We start from the raw sequence: 12,488 nt of genomic DNA on the forward strand, positions 1-12,488 counted from the left end.
CGATTAAAAAAATAAATAAATAAATAAAGTCATGAATATGGCAAGGGAAAGGAGAAAAAAATATCAAAAATAAACAGGGGAAACAAAATTACATAGAGACCAAATTAAGTCCGAGAAGATTTTCTTTTTGCTTACAAAGAGAAGGTCTCATCGACTTAATATAAATAGTCTCTAGAATTTTTAAATGATATGGAGAGTGCAACCTGCTCAAAATAGTAAACATGTCGACACTGAAATTCGTGGCACACGCATGGTTATTTATAAGGTGGTCGCAAATCGAAGAACCATACGTATTATTCAAAACATCCGACGGCGAGAAATTTGCATAACGAATTTTCCAAGGCACATGCTGTTTCAAACGAAAATCTAATCTTTGTGATGTTCGCCCAACATTGTGCGCACTGCAACCACATTTAAATAAATAAATAAGAGACTTATTATAGTCGGGGGGAGAACATCTTTGCGAATAGACGGCAACATAGGCCTGGTTGAAAAAAACAACACGAGGATTAGATGCAAAATAACAGCGTTGTACAGACACAGAAATTTGCTTAGCAAAACGGTCACTAATGTTGCCCAGCCAAGGTAAACGTAGGTAAACAGGACATCTATTAACCGTAATTTCTTTAAGTTTATAGAAATTAGAAACCTTCTTATTAATAACAGTTTCGACAATATCCAATGGGTAACCATTATTACAGAGGGTCCTTGTAATAAATTTCAACTCGTCATCCAGATTAACCCTAGAACAAATCATCAAGGCCCTATGTGTTAATGTCTTAATCAAATTATATTTTTGGTTTATAGGGCAGAAAGAGTCCCAACGAGTGTAGAGACCCGTAAAGGTTGGTTTATGATAAACCGAAGTAAGAAAACACGAAGATGTCTTAGACACAAGTACATCTAAGAACGGAAGAGTAGAATTCGTTTCCTTATCTACCGTAAACTTAAGGGCTGGATGAACGTTATTAAGAGACACATGTATGAGGAAAAGTTAATCGGAATTATTCCGTTATAAAAATGCTTTTCAATATACTCGAATTTGTCGTGGTTAGAAAACGTACAACTTACGTTGCCTTCTTACCGATCCCCGATCCCCTAATCCTATTGCATTCATTTATAAAGAGGTTAAAAGATGGGGAAGAAAGGGGAAAAACGAAATGAAAAAGGGAAAAAGGAAAGAGAAGAGAAAAAGGAAAAAAAAATTTTTCGGTGGTGATTTGAAAACATTTTCTTTTTATACTCAACTTCTCTGCCCTCTTTAGTCTTTATATCATCTTTTTTGGGAGCGAAGCCTCATTTATATGCAAATCGATGCATATCACACTACAACCACTAATAAAAGCATTTCATGTATCTCAGTACTGGACCAGCTAAACCAACTCTACACGGTGGTTGTTGTGCGATAACAAGTGTGCGATCATCAATTCTGTTGACATGCGTGTTACGCTTTTAATATAAAACTATGATGGTGGAAAGGAACCAAGACAATGTTATGAACAAGCACAATAGTAATATTCACTTCCAGAAAATATAATGCTCTGTATGTGTGTCAGCATATGTTTTATTTACGCATGGAATCATTTTAGTTGGTCAGCAAGTTCTTAATCAATGAACGCTCAGTCAATTTGCATTGAGTTGCTAAGGATAGGAATCTAGCATATGGGCTCTATATGAAGTGAATTTTTGAAATCTCAACTAATATTTGTAACGAGAGAGAGAAAGGAGAGAGGGAGAGAGAGAGGGGGAGAGGAACATGAATATATTAACTTTATGCAGATTATTTTGAATTTTAACCGTTTGAGAAGCCAGCGTTACTCAACATTAATCTGACCTTTTTCACCCGGTTACATTCGTCTTTAGTCAACAAATAGTCAGCTCCAGGTAAATCTAATCTGATTGAGAACATATTCTGAAGTTGTTTTGCTTTTAATAACATGTTTTAAGTTACTGTAGTCTCCACTTGAGTACAAGGAAATGTGGGGATCTCGAACTTCCCCAAAACGACTCTTTATCATTATGCTACACGGCATCCCCTCCTCGTGTTTTTCCCTGTTTATTTAGCTATTTTATACTTATAGGTACGCTTCAAAAGAAGTCTTCTTGATATTTCTATTGGATAAACAATTTGATATATTTCATTCAATGTGGAGCTGGTAGCATGAGCTACTTGTGAAAATGTAACTGGTGATAGATACACGTGACTTGTATACCCAATCAGAATTCATCATGTCTAAATATTTATTTGCAATCGCCATTCGTTTAGTTTATGCATCCATTTTTATGTTTTATTTCATTTTTTTTAGGAAGCAACGTGAAAAGAAAAAGCTGAGGGGATCAATAGACGATGACCAGCAACACCCTAATTTCGATTATCGTTTCCCAATGCAATGGCCTCAGCAAAATAAACACATTTCCACGCAGTGGAATTAGTTTAAAAAGTTCTGAATTAAAACATATAAATAAATATATTTATTTATATATATGTTACAGAAGATCAGAAAAACATTGGTACCATCGGTTTCAAATCCAGCACAAACGAACCCGGTCTCTGGTCGCCTATGTCAGCCTCTTTTCATCCTCTGTTTATATCTGTCTGAAAAGGCTGAAGAGAGTCCAACATAGGATACCAGAGGCTGGTTCCAGTTTTGTTGGATTTGAAAACGACAGTACCGATTTTTTTCTGATATTCTATAACACAAATATAAATAAATAAATATTACACATTTATATTGATATTGTTTTTATAATCGAACACCACACATACATATATACATACATATATATATATATATATATATATATATATATATATATATATATATATATATATATATATATATAATTTTCAGAATCAAAGAGATTATATAATTATTTGACTGTGGAAATTTAAAAAAAAAAACATGTGTGTGTGTGTGTGTGTGTGTGTGTGTGTGTGTGTGTGTGTGTGTGTGTGTGTGTGTGTGTGTGTGTGTGTGTGTGTGTGTGTCAGCCAGGGGTTTTAATCTACTAAATTATATCCTCTCAACTGATCTGGTGATAGATACTCGTGACTTGTTTACCCAATCAGAATTCATCATGTCCAAACATTTATCATAAAGCGGTTTTTTCGGAGGCGGGAGTAATATTGGGGCATTTCCTACCAAGGCCAAGAGCTACTAAAGGATAAGGGTTAGTAAGATGGAATTATGGTCATCCAAAAGATGGGCAACAATAGTATAAATTAAATTTGATTACTAATAGGTGCAGTTTATGGCAAGTCTTTATTGACATCGGATTGGAAGATATTTATGTGTTAATCTGAAAGGAAACAGTCTCATGGTAAAGAGTTCCAAACATGAACAGACTTTTGCAAGGAAGCTATGTCCATAGAAATCCCACATGCCGCTAAGAAAATAAAAAAGAAAGGGGGGGTTCGTTGTGGTAGCTATACAAGTTCTTACTGTGAATGTCTTACAAGAAGGGACTAAAGATTGGAGCTCAGTCAAGTACCTTCCATAGAAATAAGTATGAAGTTGAAAGAGACTAGCAATGTCTTTTCTGTGAGAAAGGGAATATAAATAAGAAAACAGATCTAATAGATTTTGAAGTGAATTTTGTACTCTGTTAAGGCAGAGAAGAGTGCTCTGAGCGGCACCTCCCCGGATGTGGCAGCAGTGCTCCGTTTTTTGTATCTGGCTCTAATATAAATAGAGGATTCTATTTGGGGCAGGAATTTTCTGGATCAGTAAAAGGATCTAATATTTATCAGGGTAATGACGTTAAAGCACAGTAAAATCATATTACAGTTTTGAATTTTTGAAATGAGGATTGATTTGTAATATTATTTGTATTCTTCGGACTTCTCATCTCGGCTGTTATTTGCGCGACGGTTTGGTTGATGTAACCCTCGACCCCTGTCATCAAAGCACAATAAAATCAGTTCTGAAAATATTATGAGAATAACATCCAGGATGAGAACATTAGTTTGAATAAACAAGATAATAAAAATTATTAATCCTCATCTCAAAAGTTCTTAAACTGGTGAATGTTTGTGAAAAGATGGAAAGGGAATTTACTAAAAATGAAACCGTAACTGGCTTTTATCGCAAATTAGTATTTAGTATAGATAAATAAATATTAACATTATTTGCAAATTAACAAATAAACATTTATTACAAATATACAAATACATTTTAATATTCAATACAAATAAACAAATATATTACTCATATTTTTTCTAAAATGTTTGTACACTAATAAAAATATTTTCCACAATAAAAAATGTTTTCATTTTACTTTGTGTTTTTATTTTATTCTAAGATCTGATCGGAAATTTGAGAGATAAGTGGTCAAGCAGGTGCATAAAATCGTGTCTGCCTTTGATATCAATGTTGATAAAAATCTTCATGATACAAAGACGGACGATAAATATTCGTAAATACATTTTTTTCAATCTTTTTCACCCCAATCAAAGCATATTGCCTCTTGGACATAAAGGGGATACTATTTTATATCATGTCTAACAGAGGATTAACTAGCGAGTTGTCCATTCATATTACATTTAAACTTCAGCAAGAAGAAGGAAATAGGGAGGGAATTCCAGACAGTCAGGGAAGAAGCAAACAGGGAGGGAATTCCAAAGTCTAGCATTCCTGGAGTCAAGGTTTTCTAGCATCTAGGGACCTCAATAGTGAAGGGGTGGGCTTTTGCCGCTTGTTGCATTAGTCAGAGGCACAAGTGCTATGAGTTCGTCATAGCACATTCCATTAAAATACTTGTAAAACTGGCACAGAGATGCGATTTTGCAGTGATGACTAAGGTTGGAGCGTGGCCAATAGTGTGGAACCTATTAGATTTGAGACTCTTTTTTTGGGACTGTGTCTCAGACCAGACGAGATTTGGCAATAGTACTTCATATATCAGTGAATTGTGGCTTTGTAAAGATATAGAATGCTCTCTAGTGTGAGTAATCTTCTAGAACGGTAGAGGAAGCCCACCTTCTTTGCAGCAGTCTTGGCAATATGCTCAATGTATATGTTCCAATTCACGTTACCTGTAAATGTAAGGCCAAGGAGTTTGAAAGTTGGGCTCTCATGTAGGAGAACATGTGCTTCGATGCCTGCTTTGCACCATTCGATTGTCTCATCGTCACACTTTTCAGTAGAAATAGAAAAGATATTAGTCCATGAAGCATCTCTGATGCGTTCTCTAGTGGCTTCCCAATCAGCTTTTTTGAAGCATCTTAACATTTTTAACAATGGCTCTTCTGCTTGAAGTAGAGAACTTAGGATGATAACCAATATTACAAGGTGAACAGCATTCCCGTGTGGACTATGGGCATTTGTCACATAAACCTTGGATACTATAATTAAGAACACATGTAGAAGTGAGGCGATGGCTCGGGAATGTCACTGTCTGTGTTAGGGAATGAGCTATGCAAAAATAATTTGTGCTGTTATCAGCAGATCTCTGTAACTCAATATTGGTGATATTGTTTCGTATTTGAACAGCTATTTCCTTGAAATTTGTTTGAACATTATGGACATTGAAGTCACCACAAATGTGAATGTTAGCTGAAGGATGAGCAGACAGGATGTGGCATAGGGCCGACCACTTCCCTAGATGAGTTCATAATTAAAGGATACTCTAACTTAACAGCTAAATCTGACCACCAAGATCGCCATGGGCATGGAATATGTGCCTACATTAAAGATGGCTTTCCATGTGGTAGGGATATCTTCTCCAGAGAAGACCCTAATTTACCTTATATGTGCTTCCGTGTTGCACTTGCTTACACCACCGCATTTATATTTGCCCTCTATCACCCCCACAACAGCGGCGTTACTATCTTTAGGAGTATATCTGAGAAAATTGACCACATCCTGTCTGCTCATCCTTCGGCTAACATTCACATTTGCAGTGACTTCAATGTCCATAATGTGGAATGGTTGACCCACTCAAATAAGGCAGATGAAGGAAAGGTTCTGTCATGATTTTGCCATTGCCTATGACCTCACTCAGATTGTTCACGAACCCACCCATGTGCCCGATACTACCGGTCAGTATGCAAGCCTTCTAGATCTTTTTCTCACAACTTCCCCTAAGCTATGTTCATGTTCTCCTCTGGGATCCTCCGACCATGAAGTCATATCAGTTAAGATAAAAATGAAATGTAATAAGTCTTCAGACGTACCTCTCCACCATACTGTATATCGATACTCTATGGCTGACTGGGATAGCTTCTGTACATTTATATCTGATCTACCCTTGCATTCCATGTTTAAAAAGGATGTGTCTTCTATAGTATGAGGCCTGACCGAATGGTTAATTGTAAGCACACACCGATCCATACTATCCAAATAATTTCAACAAAAATCTAACAACCAGCCATGGTTCTCCCCAGAATGTGCTACTGCCATCGCACACAAATATCACTTTTTCCATAGCTACCAACGTAATAGATGCACTGAAACTAAAGCTGCTTTCAAGACTGCCAGCAACAAATGTAAAAGAGTAATAAAAAATGAAAGAGAGCTATATGCTCAGTCCATTAAATCCAAAGTAGCTTAGCAGCGGTTTGGTTCCCACCAGTTTTGGCAAATAACAAACAGGATCCTGAACAAAAGTGCACGTTCTATCCCAACCATCATCAATGGACCTGAGATCATCTCGTCAGCATCAGACAAAGCCAAACTATTTGCCAAGAACATGGCAGCTAATTCTACCCTATGCAACCAAGGCCATCAACTCCTCGTATTTCCTCCTATAACAGACAACATGCTATGCAACATACTAATATCCGTGTATGATGTCGCCAAGCTAATCAAGAACCTTGATTCCAGTAAAGCAACTGGCCCTGACGGCATTCTAATTATAGTGTTGAAAATGCTTCAACCAGAACTTTCCCAACTACTTACAAAACTGTTTAAGCGTTGCCTTAAGGAGAAGTGCGTCCCCACACTCTGGAAAACCTCATCAGTATGCCCTGTATTTAAGAATTCAGGTGATCGCTCATCCCCCTCTCAGTACAGACCAATAAGTCTCCTGTGTGCCATGAGTAAGCTGCTGGAATCCATAATAAACAGAGAAGTAGTCAACCACTTCAGCAGAAACAACCTTCTTAGTGACATGCAATATGGTTTTTGTTCTGCTAGATCTACAGCAGATGTGCTAACAGTTATATCTCATAGGATTAGCGAATCTCTTGACAAAGGCTTCCTTTCTAGGGCAATTGCTCTTGCCATATCAAAGGCCTTCGATAATGTATGGCATAAAGGCCTACTTCACAAGATTTCCAGCTATGTTATAACTGGACATGTTTTCTGATTATTAAATCATTTCTCTCTGATAGGCTCAGAAGAGTAGTGGTTGATGGGCAGAAATTAGAGGCCCGCAGTATTAATGCTGGAGTCCCTCAGGGATCCATCCTGAGCCCAACTCTCTTCCTGATCTACATTAATGATCTCCCAAAACACATACTTAAATCATTCGTTGACATCTATGCTGATGACACGACCATCTATGGCAACAAATCAAAGGCCGTAAATGACAAAGTTCTCTCTGATTCTCTCTCCTCTGATCTCGAGCGCGTAGTACAGTGGGGGAAGAGGTGGCTGGTTATCTTTAATGCATCTAAAACTAAGTTCCTATCTTTACATCATCAACGCTCTGATCCCCATCTCGCATCAATTGAAATGAATGGTTCTCGTCTTGGGGAGGCTCCATATTTTGACCAGCTTCTGGGTTTGACCTTTACTCCTGATCTAAAATGGAACATGTACATCAAGTCTGTTGCCAAGGTCGCTGGTAAAATGGTGAGATCCTTCTACCGTTCCAGAAGATATCTCACTTGTGATATAATTCTCTATCTATATAAAAGCCAAGTACGTCCAATGATGGAGTACTGCTGCGACATCTGGGTAGGAGCTGCTAAAAACAGCCTATCCTGCCTTGACAGAGCACAAAATAGGCTTAGTGGGGCATGCCCTTTATTCATCCCTGCAACCTCTCCCCCACAGAAGAGACGTTGCGAACCTGTCTTTGTTTTATCCTTATTTCCATGGCAAGTACTCGTCTGAGCACCAATCTCTGGTCCCCCCTCTCCAATCTTTCACGATAAACACCCATCTAGCTGAAGCCACTGTCAATAATTTTCCCCATTGTTTATTTGTGCCTAAATCAAAACGTAGATTCCATAAACAAAGTTTCTTTCTTAGAAGTGCACGTGTAAAAAAAAACGTGTATGATGAAAACTGAGGGCCATTCCATGACGTGCGAATTGCACTTAACTTCAGATGTGGGTGCATCCAGTTTTTTCAATTTCCAAGAAATTGCTATGTCTGTCTACTGTGATTAGATAGCTGTTCCTCTCCATGATAGGAAGTTCGCTGCTACTTGTCAAGGTCTTTCAGGGACTGGTGCTATGATTTGTGCTTTTGTTGGCTGGCGGTCTGCATATGTTCTGCAGGTGCCACAGGTTTCATTGTAGTGTCTAATCTCTTTAGACATTTCTGGTCAAAATATAAGGTACTTCGCTCTTTGCAGACATGTATTTATGCCTAAGTAGCCGGCATCCATCTTGTATAGTGAGTTCATCTCTGTAATCGAAGAACAGTTTGATCGAATTGCATAGGCTTTTCTTATCATTCGGCCATCTTTTAGCGATTACTTCTAACAGTGCTCTGATGTTGGAGTCTTCAACTGTCATTTGGCGAGTCTCTGCAAGTATGTGGTCTTGTATCACTTGCACTGTCAGATTATTCACTGACGTAACGTCTTCCAACTCCGGCTTATATGCTGGTGCTCGTGACAGTGTATCTGCCAATGGGATATCTTTCTTTAGTGTGTAGTTGTATTGCTGGGCCCGCAGCAGGAGGTTCTGTAGCTGTAGCTAGTTGGTTGTCTTTGATAGAGGCTTTTTGCTGATTGATATTGTGGCCAATAGAAGCTTCCACTTCTCTTCCGTTGATATAGTGGTGAAATTTTTCTAGACCATATATGACTGTCAGCATCTCCTTCTTAATTTGTGCATATCTTTGTTTGCCGACATGTGTTAGTGCTGCTCCTAACCCATACTCACATGCATCATTCTCAACAGTCAGTTTCTTGTGGGGGTCATAGTATGTAAGAATGGGTGAGTTTGTAATTGCTTTTTTTACAGTGTTGAAAACTACTTGTTTGGAATCTAACAATGTGCACGCAACATCTTTTTTAATCAGGTTCTGAAAGAGTTTTGTCATTATTACAAGATTTGGAATAAATTTTCTTATCTAGTTTGTCATGCCTAGGAATCTGCGGAGAGCTCCAATGTTTCCTGGTGCTGACATATCACTGGTAGCCCTCACTTTTTCTGGTCGATTCCAATGCTATTTTTAGTGATACCACATGACAGTGATGATTATTACTGCTGGTACATTCTCTAGTTTTTCTGGGTAGTTTTACTCCTATTGTTTAGGATTTCTGGAGTAGTTTGCGGAACTGCCATATTCTTCATGGTCTTTCCCATAAATGATCAAATCATCTACAATAATGGAAACTCCTTCAATATCTTGAAATTGTTAATTCAACTTTCTTTAGAAGATCTCTGCTGCGGAGTTCAGGCCAAATAATAACCGACGCCAAAAATATCGACCAGAGCATATCTGAAAGGTTCTCAGGTCCCTGGATGTATCATCGAGCTCAACATGCCGATATCCTGATGATAGGTCTATTTTTGTGAATATTTTTGCACCTTTCATGTCATGAACGGCATCTTCGAGAATTAGTATGGTGTAGTGATCTAGTATGGGTGCTTTGTTAAGCTTGTGATGGTCCGGGCATATCCTCATTATCCCATTTTCCTTTCTTGTAATGACAAGTTGGCTAATCCACTGTGTGGGTTTTCTGCTGGTTTAATTATTCCTAATTGAGTAAGTCAACTTAACTCCTTTTTCAGTTCAGAACGTATGGGTATAGGTATCCTCCAATTTGTATTACATCAGGTTTGAACTAGAAGGTGGTAATAACCGGCAGTTTACCCAGCTGATCATCAAACATCTTCTTATAGTTTTTTTCTCTAGATTGACTGCCGCAACACGGTGGAAAACTTTCTATTTTATCTCCACAAGGCCCATTTTTATGATAGACAGTAGGCCGGGCAGTGATTGACATTCATCTTCATCTTTGAATATTACACATTCCACTGCGAAGTTAGGTTGTGTTTTGTTTCGCTTCTTTAAAATTTTTCTTTGCCATACACCAAGTGCTTTCTGAAGTGGTAATTGAGGTTCTCGCTAATAGAAAGCAATGTTTAAAAGCACGTTAATTAACGTATAAGAAAATGTGCTTCCAGCCCTATTATAGAAATAAAAATGTTTCTATGATTGAGAAATCTTTCAAGATGGAAAACATTTTATGAGCTAGCCTAGAAGTTAAGAACTTAAACCCCGCTAATAAAAGGAATTGTAAATAACAACAGTAAAAGTTGTAAGACAAATAATAATAACCATTAGTGTAACTGTAATGTTGAGAAAAGTAAAAACATGATAGTTATAATGGAATTAAAAGTAATACGACTGTTATATCGCATTTCCCTCCATATTTGCATAAAATAAACACAAACCAGCAGGAACAGTGATAGTGACAACAATGCAGGTGCTAAAACGAATACCGACCGTCGACACGAACTAAACAGACAAATCTGTAGGAGTGAACCTAAGTGACCCCAGGCCACATACTACTTCCATGAAGAAAAGACATTGTTTCTTTAATCCTCTCTTTCTCTAAAAGAACTCAACTAACCAAGATACCCAAAAATCTATTCCCTTTTCTCTTCTGCTGTTGCTGCTCGCTCACCCACACACACACACATACACTTTTCTCTGTCTCTCTCTCTCTCTCTCTCTCTCTCTCTCTCTATCTCTCTCTCTCTCTCTCTTTGACCGATGATTGACCTAAAAAGGATTGGACAGTCAGTCTCCAGGCTTCTACATTGTCACACGTGTCCTGCGAAGAGCAGACACAGAATTCTAAAAGTATGTAAAAATTAAGAAAATAAAATATTTCTCTCAAGCTAATATTTGTATCCTCTTTGTCAGTTATAACAACCAATAAACAAATATTACAATGGTGACCCGAAAAAAAGGACATTACAACCTCAAGGAACAAACTAATTTTACCCAGGACTGAAAGGAAAGAAACACTTTTTGGAGTTTTCAGGAAAATTACAAGTAACTGTTATTTCACGTCACAAACGTTTTCAAAGAGAACCTTCGACGTAAGTAAAACAAACCATATTTTGTTCCACCTTTTTTCGGTTAAAAAAAAATACTAGAATATATTTTTACATACACAAAAAAAAATTAAAATAGAAGAAGCCTACTTACAATAAATTACAATAAAACCGCCGGAATTCATGGAAACAGCAGTGAATGGCTGGTTTTCCATTCTGGAAGCGCAAATCCATCTGCGAACATTACAAATTCGACAACAAAATTTTATACGGTCATATCAGCTCTGCCTGCAGAGGTGGTAACAAAAATACTGCTTCATATTTTAAACGAAAAGGACTATGAGGAACTGAACTGCTCCTTAATTGAAGCGAATGAAAGAACGAAGCCTGAGTTGCTAGACAAGTTAATGTCTACAAACACAATAACAGGCCGTCCAACAGCATATTTATAGGAGATGCTCTCTATAACAAAAAGGATAGGCATCGGCGAAGAAATTGTTCTTCATAAATTTCTTCAGGTCTTACCTGCAACAATTTCCCTCGTCATTGCTTCTCAAAAAGAACTAAATTCATCCCAACTTGGAAAATTAGCGGACGAATTAATGCCCTTATTAAATAATATGAATGGAACAGCAACAGCATTCACCACTCAGCAGCAGCACACAGAAAGGAATAAAAACGTCCGTATACCGAAAGGAATAAAACCCTATTTCCCAGAAGAAAACACTAAAATATGCAGAGCGCACCTCTACTTTGCTGAGCAGGCAAGAACCAGCAAACCGTGGTGTAAATGGCCAAAGAAACAGAACATCAAAATGTTACCAAGCTCGCGTCCACCCACACCCCCACCAACAGCTTCGGAAAACTAATAGCGCGAACCGTGTCAGTCCCCTTGAGTTCGCTGCTACTACAAATCAAAGCAAGAATAGGGATAACAATTTTACAATAATACCGACGTCCGCGTTAAAAGACGTGACGTTATACCCAACACCAGTATCACTCACTACTGCCAACGGAAAGAAAATAAAATGCCACGGCCAAGCTAACATGGAGATTGCAATACCAAGCTTAAGAAGGACCTTTTCATGGACATTCGTGGTCGCTGATATCACCAATCCCCTCATCGGAATTGACTTTCTAAATAACTTTGGCCTCACTATCAACTGCAAAAACAGGACAATTTATAACCCAACAACAACCACTAAAAAGAAGTTGTTATTAAACATTACTGTTCCTGTAAATGTGGTCATAAACGAAGCAAATATACACACATTTATTAAAACAAGCTTAGATAAAT

At 37.7% G+C, this 12,488-nt stretch overlaps 1 protein-coding gene across 2 annotated transcripts in view; it reads left to right on the forward strand.

Annotated features, from left to right (window-relative positions):
* The window catches only part of LOC145266710 (cysteine repeat modular protein A-like), a 199,509-nt gene extending 197,021 nt beyond the window's left edge, over nt 1-2,488 (forward strand). For both annotated transcript variants that reach the window (XM_080122634.1, XM_080122635.1), the window contains one exon: nt 2,307-2,488. In XM_080122634.1, coding sequence (XP_079978760.1) covers nt 2,307-2,433 — 127 coding nt within the window. In that variant the 3' untranslated portion in view covers nt 2,434-2,488. The remainder of the gene's footprint in view (nt 1-2,306) is intronic.
* The last annotated feature ends 10,000 nt before the right edge of the window (nt 2,489-12,488 follow it).

The sequence above is a fragment of the Euprymna scolopes genome, chromosome 41, assembly GCF_053919585.1.
Source record: "Euprymna scolopes isolate OS-2025 chromosome 41, ASM5391958v1, whole genome shotgun sequence".
NCBI lineage: Eukaryota > Metazoa > Mollusca > Cephalopoda > Sepiida > Sepiolidae > Euprymna > Euprymna scolopes.